This window comes from Ambystoma mexicanum, chromosome 2q (assembly GCF_040938575.1).
Source record: "Ambystoma mexicanum isolate Mex_15411 chromosome 2q, UKY_AmexF1_1, whole genome shotgun sequence".
Lineage (NCBI taxonomy): Eukaryota > Metazoa > Chordata > Amphibia > Caudata > Ambystomatidae > Ambystoma > Ambystoma mexicanum.
In genome coordinates, this window is record NC_090924.1 from 850,333,302 (window position 1) to 850,353,465 (window position 20,164).

The following is a 20,164-nucleotide window of genomic DNA, read 5'->3' on the forward strand; positions in this document are numbered from 1 at the left end:
AACAAAGAGGTACAGCTATTTCAATCTCCAGGGACACCTCGTTTGCAGAACTGGTAGTCTTGAACGATACCAAAGCTCTTGTTTATTCCTGAAAAGTTACTCTATTTGGATTCTAATGACCTTTACCTCATTGTAACCCCTCCACCCCCTGTTAATATGAATTTCTCGCTGAGATCCTCCTTGTGCTTTTAAGGAGGGGGAGGTCTTCGTAGGTGGAGATTTTAATTTAGTGTCAGACCTTACTGTAGATAAAACACTTCCACCAACTGAATTCGATTATCAGAATGCTAAAGCATTGATGAGGGCTCTGAAAAATGTGGGTCTCATTGAGGCCTGGTGATTTTTACATGGCAATGTGAGGTAATACATCCATTTCTCTCATGTGTGTAAATGATGTTCTCGCATTGAATCGGTCTTATTCCTATCCTCACTGATACTACATACCTCTGAAATTATGATCGGGCCAATGGTGTTGTCAGATCATACAAATGGAACATCCTCTCTACATGGCACCAAAACACAGCCCCTACTTTTAAACATGTTTTATTTACTTAACACACTTGGTGATAGCAATCAAATAAACAATATCACAAACAAATACATGTGTATATAAGCCTATAACCTCGACCAGTGTGTTGTTAAGTAACACTTGTGCCTGAATTACCCACCTGCTCCAGATTCTCTTCATCCTCTGATTTCGTATTGTCCTTGAGGTATTGACGAATGTGCTTGAGGATACACCTAGTCGGTAATAAAGACATATGTACCTCCTTCATATTATTTGCCCATACCACATCCTTCAACTAATCTCTGGTCTTGGGAGGCCACTTCAGTTTCCAATGCATCAGTATGTGCATTCTAGCTAACAGTAATCCCAAATTCAAAATCCTACACTTGTGTTCAGGAAGCTTCCCAATAAAGCCCGTGGAGACAGCTGCATCTTCAGGTTACTAACATCTAGAAGACTATGGCACACTCCCTCCCAGTATGAAGCAAGTTTGGAGCATGAATATAAAATGTGAAGCATTTCTGCCAAACACAGCCTATAGTTAACCTGGAATGGAAGTTCTACGATCCCATACTTAAAGACCCTATTAATCGTTCAGTGGCAGTACAATCTACAGACAACTATTTCAAAGGTAAAATGGGGATCCTTCACAGGAGGTGCTTTGGGATGCCATGAATGCAGTTATCAGATATGAAATTATCAGTTATGCAGCCCCTTATACCAAGGCCAAGAAAGTCATGAGGGAACCATTGAAGACGGTGGTTCTGGAAAAAGTGCCACAGGAAGTGATGTCTCAGATCCAAGATGTCCTCTGGAAGGGATGTCAGTGGCCAATCCAAGATGCTCACTGGATGCCAAGTTCCAGACAGAAAGTGAAGCTAAAAACAATAATGAATGACGCACGCTTATGTCACCTGATTGATTAGTCCATCACTGGTTCTGGAAAAAGTGTTCAAACATGTGCATTGGTCTCTCTGCTATTGTCCCTGCTGTTGCTGGGATGAGGCGATTTCTTCCTGATTCTTCCAGAGGAGCCTCTTCTGTCTTTTTGCTGGAGATGGGTTTGGTCCAAAATGACAGACACACCCCCTGCAAGCTTCTTCCCGTCACACACCTACCTACTCTCAGCACAGTACAGGAGGCACACATGCACTAAGTTCATTGAGGGAGATACCTGATACAAAAATATGTTACTATAAATCAGGAACTATTTATACTTAAGGTACAAAAAGTGGTACATGAAGAATTCTGTATTATTCCTGCACAAATTTCCTGTGAAATGCTTTCCCCCTGTGTATTGCGTTGCAACATATTTAATCAATATAAAGCAGGTTTGTGTAAATAAATCTCCAAATGTTAAGCAGCTAGTACCAGTAGGTTCCCCCATAAAGTAGTCCACATAATAGTGCCAAAATGTAGTACCCAAGTATACTTTATTAATGCACACATACTTGGGTTTGCAGGTCGTGCACTTAATTTTAGTTTACTAGACATAAGAGAATAATCTCCTGCGTCGCATCATTTTTCACATATGTAATACATCAGAAAACTTCCAACACCTGTACATATATATATAAACTGCGAAAATCTGTGTTCTTTTTTGCATATCGCGACAAGGAATGACTGGAAATTTGCTTGGTTCTGGCTCAGTTTCTAAGGGTTGACACACCTTATTTAATTTCATGCAACAGCCACATGTATTTTTTTTCGATTGCATGGCATCGTTTGGACTTGGACATATGCTTACAGTCACAGTAATTTGGTAAAATGGGCCTATACACACTGATATTAACACTACATATGGTGATCCATTCTTGTATGAAATGTATATCGTATTACAGTGATGCCACTTCCTGTTTTGTCAATGGGTGAAAGGTTGTGTGTGTGATCTCTTCCCATGATGTTGCTTGGGGTGGGGTCAAATGACATCACTTCCGGTGATGTTATCAGAGGTCAAGGATCTTTTGATGTCACTTCTGCTACCCCTGGGATTTTGTTGAAATGACGTCCCTGCCGGTCACCTTTCCTCCATCCTGTATGGGTGACCTTAAACTCATGAAAACGCCCTGGGAGGAGAGCTTGAAATTCTATGCAAACAGATTATGCAGGACAGCCTGGCCAAACACCTTGCGTCAGCCCAGTTATCCAGACCACAGTGATTGCAGAAGGCCGATGGAGTGGCCCATGTTGCAGCTCTGCTAATTACTTGCCACAGGACGCAACTGAAAGGCAACAGCCACTGCTTTGGCTCTTACAGAGTGAGTGTGACTGCCCGTAGGAGACTCCTTGCGTCGAGCCCTGTATGCCTCTTGTATGGAGGCAGTCATCCATCTGGTTATTGAGGGCTTGCACGCTTGTTCTTCAGGCCTTGAGCCTCCAAATGTGACAAATAGGTCTTGCGAAGGGCCTTGGTCCTGTCGAGATAGAATTTTAAAGTTCATTGGATGTCTAGAAAGTGGAGAGCCTTCTCAGCGTTTTCCTTGGGATTTGGAAAGAAGCTGGGGAAAACAATTTCTTCGTTAATGTTGAAAGAGGAGACCACCTTTGATAGGAATTTGGGGTGCGTGCGGAGCACAACCTTGTCCAGATGATGGTGTAGGGCTCGGAAGTCACCAGAGCCTGAATCTTGCTAACTCCGTGAGCTGAAGTAAGCCCCATTTGATGTACACTGTGGCTCGAATGGTGTGCAAGGGCGCAAAGAAAATGTTAAGATCCCAGACTGAGTGCGGGCTTCCAACAGTCAAGTAAAGTCTGGTCAACCTGACTAGCTGTGTCTTCACCAATGGATTAGCCAAGGAAAAAAAGAGAACCCGTCCGAGTTCCTGTATGCGCCAATGGCCGCTAGGCATGATCTGCAGGTGTCCACCTGGACCCCTGATCTGGTGAAGTATGCTGAAAAAGACACCTAGTCCAGAGTGTAGGATAGCAGATCCATTAAGTTTTCCTTCGCCCAGAAGCAGAACCTGGTCCATTTGGTCTTGTACTGCTTTCGAGTAGCCTGACTCCTGGCTCTCTGGATGATCTCTAGGTTGTCCTGGGAAAGCTAAAGATGTTGCAGAGTCACCTGCTCAGGTACCAGGCTGCTAGGGCTAGCCTCTCCAGGGAAGGGTGAATCACTGCCCCCCCCCCCGGGGCACCAGGAGTGGGGCCTCCACGAGCGCAAGAGGGCCTTCTGGTTGGGCAGAAAGCTGGCACAGGTCTGAGAACCTAGACCTGGCCGGCCACTGCACAAGTGTGATTGCTCTCAGTCGCAAAAAGGTCTATGATAGAGTGACCCCAGCTGCTGAAAATCTCCTGAAGGACTCTAGTGTTCAGCTGCCACTCATAATTGTCGGAGCCCATCCGAATGAGTATGTCCACCTCGAGGTTCGATTCTCCCGGCAGATGGACCGCTGAGATCCAGATGTCCTGCTCGATAGCCCGATCCCAGATGTTGAGGGGCAGTCTGCATAGGAGGCGGGGGTGGGGGGGTGGCGTATGGTGGTCCCTGCTTGTTTAAGTAAAACATGCAGGTAGAATTGTCTGTCCAAATGCAAACCGTAATGCTCCCGATTAAGGGCAGAAATGCCTTGAAGCCGAGCCAAAATGGCAATCATTTCCGGTCCTAGACTAGAGGCCATGTACTGAGTGGGCCCCCAGGGTAGCAGCGCACCCCTGGAGGAAGGAGTCTGTAGTCCTAGTATGATCTGTCAGAGGCGGTCTGAATGGTCTGCCCATGAGGTTCACGTCCTGCCTCCACCACATTAGGTCCTGCTGAAGGAACGCAGGCATCGTGACTGGAGCTCCCCGATGACCAGACTCCTGATACCAGGATGCAGAGAAATGAAGCTGCAGCCTCCCCATTCACAGCCAGGTGTAAGGAATAGCCAGGAGGCATGCCGCCAGTATTCCTAGCAGATGTAGGTACCACCAGGCCGTAGTTGCTCTGCTGAGGAAGTGAGCAACGGAAGCTTTGATCGCCTCCATCTTCTCCCACGTGGGGGAACACCCTCTGCTTATAAGTGTCCCACAGCAGCTCCAGAAAAAACAGAATTTGTGTAGGGCAGAGCTGCGACTTCTTGAAGTGGATTGAAAACCCCAGTTCGTAGAGTGTAGGCATGAGTCTGGTGGTGGAGTGCCTGATCTACTTCGGGGACTCCCTCCGACCAACCAATCGTCAAGGAATGGATACACATGGAGGCCCTCCGATCGGAGCAGAGCCGCCACTGCGTTCACTCTTGTGAACACCCTCAGCGCGGAGTTCCTGAGGAAGGATCGATGGTGCTGCACTATGGGGACATGCAAATGTGTCTTTCAGATCCAGGGAGCATGTCCTGCCCCCCCCCCCCACTTAGAGTGTCCGCTATAAGCGCTGGCATCATCATTTTGAAATTCTGCAGAGGTAGGTATAGATTGAGGAAGGAATGATCTAGGACCACTCGCAGGCCCGCCTGGTTCTTCATTTGAATGGCAAAGATGCGGATGTAAAGGCCCTGCCCCTGCCGAGGGAGAGTAAAATCCTCCACTGCCTCCCTCTTCACCAGGGAACGAATCTCCACCAAGATTAAGGAAGTCATGATCTGTGAGGCAGGAGGGGGGCAGGTGGAAGGGGGGAAAGCCCGATTAGACCACCAAAATCACCCATGAGTCCGCGAACAGTGAACGCCAAGCTTGACTGGGCGGGGCCAGCCTTCCCCCTGACTGGGGTGCTGTGGACAAGAGAAGCAGTCATTGATTTTTTGGGTTTGAGGCAGATGACAGAGGGGTACTGAAAACCCTTGTGAGACAACTTCAGGTGTTTTCGCCTGTGCTGGCTGGGTGACTTGTCCAGTTGCCTGGTCCTGGCAGCACCAGAAGCCGCAAAAAGATTGCCCTCTATTCAAACAAGAGTGGCCCTGTGTCAAGGTCTTAGCTGCTGGCTTTATTAGAACGGCCAGGGACTTGGCGGTCTGTGAGCTGCTCTTCTTATCGCGTTCCTCGTGAGTGGAGGAGTGGAACAAGTCACCACCCTCAAAGGGTAGGTCTAGTATCCTGTAATGGACATCAGGATTGAATCTAGTTGCCTCGAGCCATGCCGTCCTTCTCATGTCTGTTGCACACAGATAGCCCTGCTCGCAGTATCTAAGTGCACCCCCGTGGACTCCATGATGTCCTGTACTACAGGTTTTGCTTCCGCGAGTCCCGCCTTAAAAGAGGCTCGTTTATCAGAGGGATATCCGGCCAGAAGTCTATCTCTCCATAGCCGTTGGTTAGCCGCTGCCAGGATGGTGTTCACATTGGTTTGCCTAAGGTGAAGTCCCACGTCTGAGTAGACCTTCCAGTAGGCTTCGCGTTAAACCTTGTTTGTTGGCCGAGTGGAATGGGGCTTGAGCCATCCCTTTTTGGCCAGGCCCTCCATGTCCTTTTGTAAATCTATGCCCAATGTGGACTCAGCTTTCATGGTGAGCACTTCATCCAGTATCCCATACTCTGGCGGCTCCCCCTCTGTGGTTGGGGAATGCCCAGGTAGTCAGCAAGCCTAGCAATCCTGCCATGTAATGCCCTAGCGGAGGAAGGCTTATCCTCCTCATCAGTGTCGTGTTGGTCATTTGTGTTAGAAGAGGGACCTTGGTCCGCAGTCAGTACTGCCCTGGAAGAAGGCCAGGTCGCTGGCACTAGGGGTGTAGGCGGAACTGCCGGTAGCATGGGAAATGGAGAAAGCAAAGGCTGTGCAGGCAAGGCTGAGGCTGCGGTTTGGGAGGCAGCATCTCCTGGATTATGCCCTTGAGGATGTTCCCCATCCGTGGGGGGCCTCATGAGGGTCAGGAATTTGTCAAACAAATTATTCTTGGAAGCGGGCTGGGTGCGATCCTGCACGGACGCCGGTTGAGGTGGAGTAAAGGCCTGCTGTCTGCTCTCCCCTTGCGAGTACATGCCCTCCTCGTAACTTGGCTGACCCGAGAATGTTGGGAAGGACATGGACCACGTGACCAGAGTCATAGGACCACAATCTGCCCTAGCCCCAGGCTCTAGTCTTTGCGCATCACCAGGTTGGTGGGCTTCTGTCCTCGGTGCCATCTTGTCAGCATGCGCCGCCATTTTGTCCATGCCTTCCGCATGTGCAGTGGATGAGGTGGGCCTGGGCTCGGCCTGCATGCCTGGACGCATCAGTGTTGCACGCCCTGCGCTTCAGGCTTGGGCCTGGTAGGCAAATTGCCCTCAACCATGAAGCCGGTAGTGCCAACTGGTAGGGACCTTTGACCTCTCGCCCGTTAAGCTGGTAAGCTAAAGGAGCCTCAGTGTTCTTGCTGCCGGTGCAAGGGTCTGACTGACCCCTCCCGTCGGAGACTTCCTTGGGAAGGAGTCGCACCTGCGGGGTGCTTTTAAGACGAGTATGCTTACCTTCATGGTCTTCCTGCATACGTACTCCTTAATGCTCTCCAGCAGTGTGCTGGAGAACATCTCTCTCCACCACGCCAGCCCGTTTCTTAGGGATTGGGTGTGAGGACATTGTACGCCGAGCAGCAGTCCCATCCATGGTCTTCCCCGAGGCACCGGAGGAAAAGAGCGTGCAGATCTTGATTGGGGAAGGAACCGTGCACCAGTTCACAACCCGAAAACTGGAAAAAACAAAAGATTAGGGAAAGCGCATGGAATTAAAAGGCCTCACCCAGGAGCGCAGGTGAAAGTGATCTGTTCCCGTCGATGCGGAAAATAGGACTGGGCTCAGGGGCGCGTGCTCCCAGTGCCATGTGCGTATGCATTTAAAGGGACTGTTATTTTTCAGGTGAAAACTGGTTCTGTGCCTAGCGAGGGATGCCCATCCAGGATGGAGAAAAGGGGATGGGACGTAGGCATAGGGTGTCTTTATGAAAGCACAGAGTATAACAAGTGATGAGCCAGTTCATGAGGGGACCGACAAAGTCAAAGAAACAGGACCATATTTTACTCAGGCTATGCAAAAATAAAATGCCTTTTGTTGGGCGACATTTCTGTTCGGGAGGGGTGGGGGGAATGAAACCTGGTCGCCACTATCTTCAATCTGGCTTAACATTGGTTATCGCTAGAGAATCAAGTGCAATCAAAAAAGAATTAAACTATTCTGAATTGGCAACTAAATGACAATGTCGGTTTACAGATTACAAACTCTTACCATCAGACTAAGCCCACTGAAGTAGTAGATTATTTTTATTAATAAGAGGGTGGAGGTGGAGCTAGGAGGATAAATGCTAATCACAATCCGGAAGGTTTAGAGCGAAACAGACACACTCATCGGGGGTCTTATTATGCCAATCAACTAAACAAACAGCTGTACAAAATAAGGCAGCAACCTCCACATTTCGAATGTGCACTGGCAGGCAAGGGGAAGGGGGGTTGTACAGTATTCAAGGAGGACTATTACAATGCACCTGCAGGACAGAGGAGGAGATTACAAAGTGCAGAGCCTGCGTTGACCAAGCCATTAATGCATGTCAGTAGCAAAGAACTATGAGAAGGAGAAAGAGCAGGCCCGGAGTTGGTGACACCAGAAATGCTAGATAGCAAGAGAAAGACCAGCAGGAGAAGATGGAGCAACCCGAGTTGGCCCAGGAAATGAGGCCATGCTGAGACAGGGCGTGAGAAAAGGAGAATAATGCACCAGTGCAGCAAACGCTTAGGGGAATCCAGGTTAAATGGATGGGTTATACAGAGAGACCAGGTGACCTATTCACAGAGACTGGCAAGGCCCACATCCTGATGCAATAAGTCAAGCTAGAGCTCTTGTCCTGGTAAAGCAAAGATGAAACCCCTCCACCAACAATGGTACACTACAAGACTGGTCTGGCAGTAGATGCAAAGAAAACTGATAATCATGCAGAAAATGAAGAGGCAAAGAGCACATCAGAGACCTAAAGAAAGGCAGTAGAGAAGATAAAGCAGACTTGTGAGGTAGTCTCTGGTCACGTGGTCCATGTCCTACCTGACATTCTCGGGTCAGCCAAGTTACCAGGAGGGCATGTACTCGCAAGGAGAGAGAAGACAGCAGGACTTTCCTCCACCTCAACCGGTGCCAGTGCAGGATCGCACCCAGCCCGCTTGCAAGAATAATTTGTTCGACAAATTCCTGACCTTTATGCGGTCCCCACAGATGGGGGAACATCCTCATGGGCATAATCCAGGAGATGCTGCCTCCCACACCGCCTCCTCTGCCTTGCCTGCACAGCCTTTGCTTTCTCCATTTCCCATGCCAACAGCAGTTCCGCCTACACCCCCAGTGCCAGCGAACCGGCCTTCCACAGCAGTACTGACGACTGCGGACCAAGGTGCCTCTTCTAACACAGACTTGAACTTTGAGCACAAGGATTGATGGATTGATGGATTGATAAAGGTAGCTCAAAGAGTTCCCGGGAGGATGTGTTTTGGGACAGAGGGCAGGAAGGGGTGGGAATGGCCATAAAGACCAGCATGGTCATGGGCAGTCAATGGGTGGGCAAATAACCAAACACCTACAAGCTGTGTCCCTCCTCCTATGCCATTTCTCCATAGCTGTACTCAAATGCAATCATTTCAGCTTATAAACACTCCTCCTGCAAGCGGAGCGTTGTGGAGTTTGTGCTTTTGGAGCTTTAAGGGAGACCTCCAAGTCTCGCTCAACCTTGTGAGAGACCTACTGTTTGTGGAGCCTTCACACTTGGAACAACATTGTGTGCCATCTTGCTGACAGGAAAAGGCTCACAGTTCACTGTATATTGGAAAGAATAGATCATAGAGAGGATTGTTTTCTGCAATTAAAGCAATTACTCGCGTTTACTGCTTGACTGAATCGGACTGGATTTACAGCCTGCTACAAGTGTGTAATTGCAGTAGTGCGAGACTCTTGTATAATAACGTATTTGGGGTGTAGCGGTCTATGCCTTCTATGTATGATCTGAGGAGCGGGAATAAAGCAGTTCTGTCTGAGAGCCAGATCTCTAATGCGGATATGCTTGCAGCCATCAGCCTCCCCCTTTCGCAGTCTCCAGGTGAAGTACACACTGTAGCTTTGCAAGAGACCGGTGTACACATGGCAGCAGTGAGTGCCCTTCGGGTTTGTACCACTCTTCCACCTTTACATAAAGGTGTGGAAGGAGGAATTAGGGCTACTCAAACAAAAATTATAACTTTCTTTGCCCAGTGAAAGTGTTGGCGGCTGTGTGCGGGCTTGGGAAATCTTTTGTGCCAAGGACTGCCCCCGAGGTCAAATTATCATCTGAGGTGGCTTTAACCTCGGAATTTGAAAATAAGGGAGTAAACTTGGCAATAGCACAGATCCATCATAATTCTCCAGCATCAACATGTGACTTTAATACAAATACATCAGTTTCCCTACCATGTTCACCGGTAACGCCAGTCTCATGGATACCCCTCCAGATTTGACACACGGAAGCTTGATTCATGTACTTCAATGGAGTCTACTCACACCTCTGCCCCAGATGAGGCGTTCCTCTGTGATCCATCACTTAGATCAAACCAAAAAAATGGTGAGGCGCAAGAGGACTTTTTGGTGAAGATAAATCAAGTTTTGTATATCTTAGTATCGCTTTATGAAAATATCAAGCCTGAAACCAGAGAAGCACATGTCATAATTTTTGTGGTGGGGATCCTACCAGGAGGAGATCTTGGTATTATTGATCATAATGGTTTGGACCTGATTGATGAACCAGCTATTTATGCAGAATAAACCCTGTTTCAGCAAGCTCTTATGAAGTCTCAGAAAATAGGGGGTCTCCGATCATGAATATTCGCATCTTATTTCTATCAATATTAAATTAGGTTTCATAGCAGGAAAACAAATACACATGTAAGAATTAAAAGTTTATATGTGGTATGCTCAAAGGCTAAAACGGATAACATTTTCCAATGGACTGGGCTCTGTAGCCACTCAAGAAATAGCCAACTATAAAAGCATATTTTTAGTTTTGGCTAATTGGTGGCACAGTAGCTGTTGCTCTGTACATGGTAGTAGGCTGAAGAGATCAAATGGATTAAGTACTGCATGCCAAATATTTAGGGCTATATGCATCCCTCCTCCTGTACAGTAGTGGGTGTTGCAACAGCATTAAAGCTGCATGGAATTCTGTGAAGTGCATGCTCCAATAGGCAGAGGAAGAGCAGGGTGTGCCCTTGCAGCCATAAAGGTTTCAGTTGCACTACCTTTCCAAGCTTCAAAATACCCACCCAATAGTGCGAGTACAAGGACACTGGTTTACTCATCTTCGCCCACTCCAGATTGGCAAGATTCAGGGAAACAGATGGTGGGACTTCGAATGCGGCATTCTCAAGAGTGTCTCGGAGATTGTAGAGGTTGTCAAAGCCAGTCATGTGTTGGACGAGGCACAGGGGTCGATCTAGGATATGGGGGCAAGGCAGAGGTGTGGCCTTTTTGTGGTGCAGTGGATGAGGTAAATGGGTAGAAGGGTTTCGGGCAGGTGCGGTTAGAAAGGGAGGGTGGGAGCAATGGGAATGACACCCGGCACTGGCAGACTAGGACAGATGGGATGCTGGACATGGTGGGGTTACAGGGTGGTGTGCTGTCGAAGAAAGGAGTTTACGCGGGCAGAGTCCCTGCATTAAGTAGGGTAGGGAGATGACTGCGGAGGGAGCATATTTGGGGTAATGGGGCATGTTACCACTTCCGATTCGGCAGATGGGGATCGGGAAAGGGAAGTCAGTGACCGAGTTTGTTGTATACACATAGAACCAGGCACTCAATGGCATTGCATGGAAACTGGGAGAGAACATGGATATTTGATGCCAATAAAAATGGCATACAATCGCAATAAATCATGATTGAAGCACTAGAGTAAATGGGGGCACCTGGGCAAATGGCACTATAAAATGCCCATACAAAACAAAGCGTATTGGCTTTCTCAAAACAGTTTGTAAAATGATACATGTACCTGCTACGGCTGGTATTTTACCACATTATTTGCATGCTAAGTAGGACTAGATCATAGTAAGATATTTGGATTTTAAATATCGAAATACATGGAATATTTGGTGATATTTCATTAATCTAATTACACTGATTTCTTAGATTAATAAATGGAGGGGTTGATGGGTAAAGTGTGCAGATGAAGGATTCTTATATTCCTTGTCAGTTCTTTAAAGACAGGATAATTAACTATGTCACTCAGCTTTCCTGCGTTAGACAACGCCCCAGTACGTGCCTAAAACATTAACACCTGACAAGAAAAGTAACCGTTGCAAAATAAAAAGTAGCCAGTCTTGGGAGTGCAGGACCAAAATGATTATTTCATAAAAGCAGGCAGTGTTGGGTAACAGACAGGACTGCGGACGATACTGGCATACAATAACCAGCCCTCCACTGAGTATTTCAGGATCCTGTTGGTATTCTAGAATGTCTACAAGAGTGATCTCGAGATTAGCGGGCAAGCAGGATTGGCTTCTTGGCAAAGCAGAGGCTGAAAGACGTACAATTTTTTTTAACAGAGGTTTTTAACGTGTGTCAAGAAGTGTTCAGGAAAGGTTTTAAAGGATTTATGCTAGTAAATGTTAAAAAAAAAAACGAAAAGGAAAAAGTGGTTCTAATCACAAGGATGTTGCACATATTATGAGTTCAAGTTATGAGTGATTTAATAAGTGTTGAACTTAGTATGCAATAAATCTCATATTTGAACACTTCTAATGTATTTTCAATAAATAAGTTATGTTTTCCAAATGTACCCAAATCAGAATGCTTAAAGAGTTACATAACCCAATCATTTAAATTGTTCATTTCACTAAACAATGCTTTTGGGGACAACAGAGCAGAACGACACTTGCCTTCAACAGTTGGCACTTCTGGACTCACAGAGGACCTAATGAATGTCACAAAATGAAATGAAAACACAAATTAGACAACTAAATGAAACAAAGCTGTATACAAAAATATGCGTTCAAATTCAGAAAAAGGACAGTGGGACACAAATGTAAAGTCCTAACATTTGGTTCCAATTTTGACTATTCTTAGCAGAGACAAATGGAAACCAACATGAGCGCCCAGAGCTTCAGTCAATTACAGCAAAGACAGCGGCAGGCCTAAAAGAACACTCATTACACACAACAAATCATGAAGATGTATCACTTGATTGAACATTTATTTCAGGTCATGGTGCATACGAATGCAAGAGTCTAGTAAGAACAAGTTACTTACCCGATAACACTTGGTTGGTACCTTAATTATGCCCTAGGGAAACCGGTCTTTACCTCCCATCCTCCAATGCTGGGACCCTGCATAACTATGCAGAAGGAATTAAATTAAAACTGCACAACACAGCTACACCCTCCAAAGCATGGGCCACACATTTCAAAAGGCAAGGTCACACCTGTGTGCGTTCTCCTGTGTAAGCATCGGCTAGAACATTATTTGCTAAGGGTCCGCACTCATGGATAGAATGCCAAGCAACATTTAAAAGGGACACGAGGAGCTGCGCAACAGCCAGTGCCAGTTCAAGTGAAGAATCAGGTTGCCCAATTTGCAGATCAATAACTGCTACATTTGTAATGAATAATTATGTAGTGACAGTGCCTTCTAGAGAATAAATTTGGGTGTCTTACGTGAACCATCTATTGGTTTCAGACCATTCGGCAATATAGCTAGCAAGGCGCTTGTGTTAATGCAGTCTTATGATCTAGGCACTTCTTCTCCAAAAATTACAATATGCCAACTCTTCAGGCAAGGAACGTTTACACAATCCCATGAAATGGGGGCTTTTGAATAGGCGTAGGCGTAATTTCATGGGATGTGCAATGCCTCAGAGGATAAAGCAGCAGATTGCCCTCATGCTTTAAATGAGAATGTCAGAGCACAGGCAAACAAAACTAAAAGGGCCGTTTTGGAGCTCTCTTGAGTAGAAACATCTGTGAGACACACAACTGAGTGAAAGGCTCTCTTCCTTTTCCTTTACTGAAATAGATCCCTCAACAGAAATGCCTTGAAGGCTCTAGAGTTCTATTATCTCAGTCAACAGGTTCAAGTCCAGAATGAGCTGGTTCCTCTAGATCCCAATTTGACTTTGTTGAGCGTCAGTCAGGATATTTGGAAAAGGCAGCCTTCATCACGCTGTCAAGCACAAGAAAAGGACAACTGAAGTGTCTGCTCACAAGGTCAGCGGATGTGTAGGAGGTCAGCCCTCAGCAGACAGGAGGAGGAAGCAGAATCTCTAAAGAGCTCCCCAGTGAAATCCATCTAGTGTAGAGAATGCTGGCTTGCCCAACTAATGTACAGCCATGTTTGAGTTTCTTTACATGGAACAGGTTCCCATAAAGTTTGAAGCAGAACATTTGAGTTGGGAGTTCTTGCATCATAGCTCAGTGAACACTCTGTCCCTCAGACACACGCCAATATAAGTAAGACTTGACCCATCGAAAAAATAATGATAACCAGAGGAAGTGCATGTCTGGAAGACCATCCTTTCTCAGACAAGCTGACCATTTGGAGAACTTCCATTTTCACAGTTGCAACGGGTCTCAGGTCAAGATCCAGGGTAAATATCTGGCATTCATCATTTGATGGTGTTCTGCCCGCTTGTTCAGCTGTATTTCAGGTGGGCAGCGGAGCAAAAGGTTTCTCACAGATTTGCTTTCTTCAGGAATGAAATGGCGGGGCAGGTATAATATTGGAAGCACAGCGCTACACACATTTATGAAAATGGAGAAAGCAAAATTAGCAAAATCAAACAAAAATACAAATAAAAAACACTCTTTGGACCAGCATCACTATGGTCTATAGCATGAGGATGATGGACGACAGCTAAGTTTACCCCCATTTCTTAAGTACACTTTCGGATGGAAACTGGTACAGTATGTGCAAATCATGGTGGGCATTAGTTGAGCTGGGCGTAAGTAGCAGGGAGACAGATCTCCTCTTCTACTAAACAACTAAAATCAAAAACTCATTTAAAAGGTTTATCTTCTAGGTATGCTTTAATTTCAATGTAAAATCAGTCCATTATATTTTAGTTTCATTTACAGTTACCCATTAATATCTTGGAGCTTGCCTTAACCAGGATACGCCTCCCCACGTTGAGATAGAGAGGGAGTCAAACATCTTAGTGATGTTGGAAAGAACTGCCAATGGTTCAGACACCAATGAGAAGGCAAAGGTAGTGTAGCATCGAAGGATCTAGGGCTCTTCACACGGACGGAGGCTGTGGGCCAAAGTGCCATGAGGAAGAAAAACCTCAGTTATGGTTCATGTGTGTAAACAGTAGTATTGAAAGCAGTAGCCCTTTTCTGGTGGAAAGAATGACCATCTACGAGTATGTTGAGGCAAGTCGCCTCCCATACATGGTCATGCGCAGGATGTACGTTTCAATTTTTCTTTGTCTCATAAAATAAGGTGACCAAAAATCCAAGGGAGCAGAAGGTTCTCCAATTTGCTTTGTGCCAATATGATCGCATTTAATATCACCATAATATTGGTTGCAAGTCTAGGCTTTAGCCAATGTTGCCCAACAGCTTCGACCCTGACAAACCACTCTGCTCAGTTTAAAGGCTACAATGAGATGTGCTGAAGCCTCCCACAAAACGGCAAAAAGCTTAAATCTGATCAAACAAGTCAGGTCTGACCAGTCAAGGAGTTGGATCACCTAAAACTAGACCACACAAGCACCTTGCTTTAGGGTGAACGGCCACCCCTGCCACTCTGCGACTGTAAGAGACAGACATTTTGCCCTCATCTTCTGATGCCAAACGAGGGAGAAGCAAAGAACTGTGAGACCAGCGAGACATGCATTCCTGTGGGTTAGTGGATAGTAAAGAAATCTCAATCTCCTTGAAAACAGCGTGCTCCACAACGCAGATACTGATTCAGCAGAGCTCTATGAGGGATAACAGCATTGCCGAATAGAAACAGGTGCGCTGGCTCTAAATGCCCCGATTCCATAACTCTAATGCTCACATCTAGAGAGGAACAAGGGGCAGACGGAAGCACATTTGAGGCTGGGCACACACTTGCATTTTGACTAATGGTAATAATTGAAGCGCATACCCTTCCATTTAATAGAAGTTGGTTATGAAACACAGGCTTCAACATTTTCACTCGCTACTAGCCATTGGCAAGAGATAATGGACAAATGGCGATTAAGAATCGAAGAATCTATGTGCATATGGAGATCTGAGGGGGCAAAGGACTTATGCCTTGGTGATTAGCTTACAACTTTGGTTTTCCCCCCAAAATGTAAACACAAATATGCAATAAAGACTTCAAAAAAAGGTACAGATCGGCACAAATGAGGTCGTATCAGAGCTTAGTTTGGCGTCTGCATGCAACCCCACATTATTTTGTCAATTTAACAAACTTCTTTCTCTTTACTAACGGCATCAACCCTTTTCCAGCCGACACCACATCTCACTGTAGCCAATATGTAGGGTTTTAGTCCAGAGTGTCCCAAAAAACATGCGAGTAACAGAAGCGTGGCTCCTATGTACATTTTGGTTAAACAAATGGGCATCTATTGGCAAGGCCTTTCTGCTGCCATTGCTGATAAAAATCTTGTACAGTTTACAACTGAAAGATCTTTGCAGCATTGGATATCGAAAACTGGTCAATTCTTTTGCTACTGGAAACCAGAGAACACAAAGCTACGAGTCCCAAGGTCACTGGGGGATGGGGGGCCATGGGGGAGGAGAAAGGGGAAATTACGTAATAACCAGGTTCAGTAGTGTTGACAAGGCAGTACATTTAGACAGCACATTTCTTCAAAGGGTTCCTGGATCTTGTCACAAGCTCATTTTACATAGCCTTGTGGCCGGAAAATCTGAAATAAAGACTACATTGCAAGGATAGGAGGATTTGGAGGGAGAGTCATCCGGATGCCACCACTGAGGGGGCATGTTTTGGACCGTAGCCCAAATGCAGAGGCCACCTTTTATTTGGAAAGAATGTACGATGGGGAAAGACTTTATTCAGGCAGCTTCAAAAGCAATAATTTAAGTGTACACTAGCCATACCACAGCTGCTCAAAATCTCATACCTATCAGATTCTTTCCGTTCTGCTGAAGTTATAGGTTGCGTCCTAAATCGCTCAGAGGTCTTTCTACTTTCGCCAGGAGTAATATAGCGCCTTGGCTTTCGAGTTCCTCTTTCCCTTTCAGAGCTGGCCGACACATCAATACCCGGTGTTGGCATCTCAACCCGAGATTCACTTTTTAAGACAGATTGGAAGATAGAAATGGGTAGAAAAAAAAGAGAAAACAGAAAGAGCAGAAGTAAAAGTACAGGCAGCAGAAACTCAAAATATGAAATTTAAAAATAAAGCAACTCAAAACTCAATCGCTATCACAACTAAACATCACACACCACTCATGCACATTCCATGCATAGAAGTATGGCAAGCATGCCGGCTGTGCCATTACTTGCATCAGCAAGCAAAAGTGCAAGTGTAGGGATGGAGGTCTGTTCTACCACACAGTCGAGGGCATTTGCTGCTGTGAGCTAAGCGTTTGTGTTTCAATGCAAAACACAACTAGTGGTGAGACATGGACGTGCAAGGGTCACACTGAAATAGGTTTGAAACATCACCTACAGGTCAGATTTCTTGCTGGAAGTAGCCGTCTCCAGGTAAGAGTTGCGCAGCTGAGCGACAGAGACCTTTGTGTCAAGTACGCCAACATCGCCATTGGACAATGCATCAGCACTCTGAAACTCCATCCCTTGTTTCACATTGGATTCTTTAGATTTAAATAGTTCCAGCTTTGGAGAGCCAGCATAATCCGACACAGAGCGAGTGAGCAGTTTATGCTTCATGGTCGACACTTCCCTGGCAGAGCCTTTTGACTCTGCAGGATTCAGGACAGATCCACCATGTATGTACATAACTGTTTCACTGCGTTCAATGTTTTCTGGAACCGTGCTTTGCAGGGCTGGCATCTGTCTGACAGAAAACGGCATATCCTTCTGAAAGGATGAGGTTTTAATGCATGGCTTGCTTACAACCGGTGGGGCAATGGTGTGTTTCTCTTCTTCTGCATGTCCACTGAAATCACTCCTGCTCCTGCCCAGCCTGTGGCTTTCAGTTTGAGGTGGAGTTTTCCTACATCTCGGCAGCCTCTCGGGTTCAGACTGCTCATCTACTGTGGATGGTAGATTCTGCAATACATTTAGCGGTTTGCTGGTCTGAACGCCACTGGTCCCGGTTGATATGGCCAAGCAGCTAGCACCAGCAGGTACAGTCAGCCTGCTCACAGAGACAATTTCGGGTTCATGCAGTTTGACTATCTTGGGAGTGTGAGCCAGGCTCGCAGGCTGTATGTGACCATGAATCGGTTCATGAGCTGAACTTCTAGGATGGCTAGTAACCCTATCAAAAGCAGATGTTTCGGACTGAAGAGGCATGTAGTGCACTGCAGCAGGATGGTGCCTTCTTTGGGAAGAAGGGTCTGGGACAGACTCGGGGCTCCCACGTAAGCTTTCATCTTTCACCAGCCTCTCTCTAACTTTAACTCTTTAAAAAAGAAAAAGAATTAGTGCTCTCACCAGCCATAAAAGAAAGAATGCAAGGCAACAGGTGGCAAACAACAAATCACCAACTTTAATAGAGGCAGTCAACTTCTCAATCGGGCATTGCTTAACACCAATAAGTGTGCGATAAACGCCTACAATGCACACCAGATGCTCAACCCATGGGTAAACATATTCACCATGTGGAATAGGCATTGAAGAGGATATGCAATACTACTGAATGCGGAAATTGAAAGAGGAGGTGCGGGGTACACACACACATTTCACAATTCTTGTCGCCAAAAACCACTCATCTCTCACACGACAGACCACCATGACAAATTCTGAGCAACCTATTTCACTCTATTCAGTTTAAGTCTTGAGATTTCAGTTTATTTAGAGAAATGTGCCAACCAGGACATCCGTTTGACTCAGTAGGCTATAGCATTTGCGCCGCTTTGCAGAATCACCAGAGCGATCTACTAAACCAAAACCTTCTCCAAACGGTCTTCAATATTAAGTGGGAATGGACACAATTGGGCACAACCAAAAGCACCCTTAGTCAAATCCTTTACAGGTTGGGACGGTATAGTGCTCATCAGTCCATCATACTGAAATGAAGACCGCATAAGTAGTGTAGTAACAATATACATTGACCATGTTAAACCTTAAGCACAATATATTGCTATACACAGAGCGCCAGAAAAGATTTTTAAGTGCGAGTATTTTACTTCCTAATGTTAAATTTGGGATTGACTTTTTTGGGGGACTAAAAAAGTAAGTACCAGTCCTAAAGGGATTATTTTATAAGCCAATAAAAAGGTTTTAACTACAATATAGAAATGTTTTTTTAATATGTTGTCGCCCCTATTCATGCATATTAAAAAAGCTAAAGGTTTACCTCTTCAGATCAGGCAGAAATGATTGTTTCTTCCTGTTGAGTGCTGGTCCAAACAGATCCATTTATTCTATTCTGCATTTGTAAGGCACTTATACATCAAGGAATTGTGTTTCAAAGGGGGAGGGAACAGGGGAGTAAAACAATGAGCTGAAATTAATGATGAGCAGATGGCAGAGACAGGCCTACTAGGCCTTGTGAACATTCGGACCGTGCAAGTGCAGAGAGAGAAGGGACAGAGGAGCGGGGAAAGTGCTAGAGGTTGCACAGAGAGGAAGTGCCAGAGAGCCGGATGTAGTGCCGGCTGTAAGGCAGCAGGTAAGTGCAAGGCAGAGAACACTTGGTAGCGGAGTGGTCACCTGCCAGTACAATAAGTGCAGGCATGTGAGAGAACACAAGCCAGTGGGTGCCCAAAGGCAAGTGCAGAGGGTGTGGGAGGGGGAGGGCGCAGGCTGAAGCCGATTGGACAGAAGGCCAGGACCCAGAAGAACACAAGGGCCCACGCCACCAATCTCAGCGACTGTGGGGTTTAGCAGGGGGGGGGAGGAGAAGAGGAAAGTCTTGAGGAGCTTGCAGAATTTGAGCAGATCCAGCTCAAGAGGAAGGGGGGAGCTGTTCCAGAGGAGGGAGCCAGGCAAGGAAAGAGATCGGTCACCTGCTCGCTGCGTAGAGTTGGAGCCAGAGGATCGGAGAGATCTGGATGGAGTGTATTTGGTGAGATCAAGTTGTAGATACTGTGGTCCCAGGCCTAAGCGGCCTTATGGATGATGCAGAGGGATTTGAATTTGATCCTTGCAGCGACCAGGAGCCAGTGGAGAAATTTTAGGGCTGGAGAGATGGTCCGTGGCCTTGAGGCCAAGGATACGTCTTGCAGACCTATTCTGTATTAGCTGAAGGGGCGGAGAGAGTGAGAGGGTATATTAAGGAAAATTCTGTAGCAGTAGTCCAGCCTAGAAAGTACCAGAGGTCTAGAAACATTTAGCTTCTGGAGAAAAGTGAGGAAAGGGCAAATATCCCCCCCGCCTCCCCACCCCCAAGGAGGTCGAGTTGGAAGTGGGCCTTCTTGGCAAGGTCTAGGATGTGAGGAAGGACAGAGGAGTCAAAGAGGACTCCAATGTTTCTGGCTACAGAGGAAGGCGAGTGGGGGGAGCCCATAGAGGGTGGCCAGAGTGAAGGGAGGAAAGAAGGAACAGGAGGCGTACCAAGATTGGATAGCAGACAGGCAGTTGGGAATGGCAGAGTAAGTAAGAATTCAGATGGAAGTTTGTCAAAGAGTTGGGCGTCATCTGCATAACATTGGAAGTGCGGGGAGAAAGTGGAGATAATCTGAGCAAGC

General features: G+C 46.3%; 1 protein-coding gene across 5 annotated transcripts in view; it reads right to left on the reverse strand.

Annotated features, from left to right (window-relative positions):
• The window catches only part of SVIL (supervillin), a 950,451-nt gene that overhangs the window by 594,604 nt on the left and 335,683 nt on the right, over window positions 1-20,164 (reverse strand). For 4 of the 5 annotated variants that reach the window (XM_069648084.1, XM_069648081.1, XM_069648082.1 and 1 more), the window contains 3 exons: window positions 17,017-17,934; window positions 16,465-16,635; window positions 12,272-12,306 (listed from right to left, as the gene is read on the reverse strand). In XM_069648084.1, the coding sequence (XP_069504185.1) occupies window positions 12,272-12,306; window positions 16,465-16,635; window positions 17,017-17,934 (1,124 nt within the window). The remainder of the gene's footprint in view (window positions 1-12,271; window positions 12,307-16,464; window positions 16,636-17,016; window positions 17,935-20,164) is intronic. The other variant, XM_069648083.1, reaches the window with a different exon arrangement.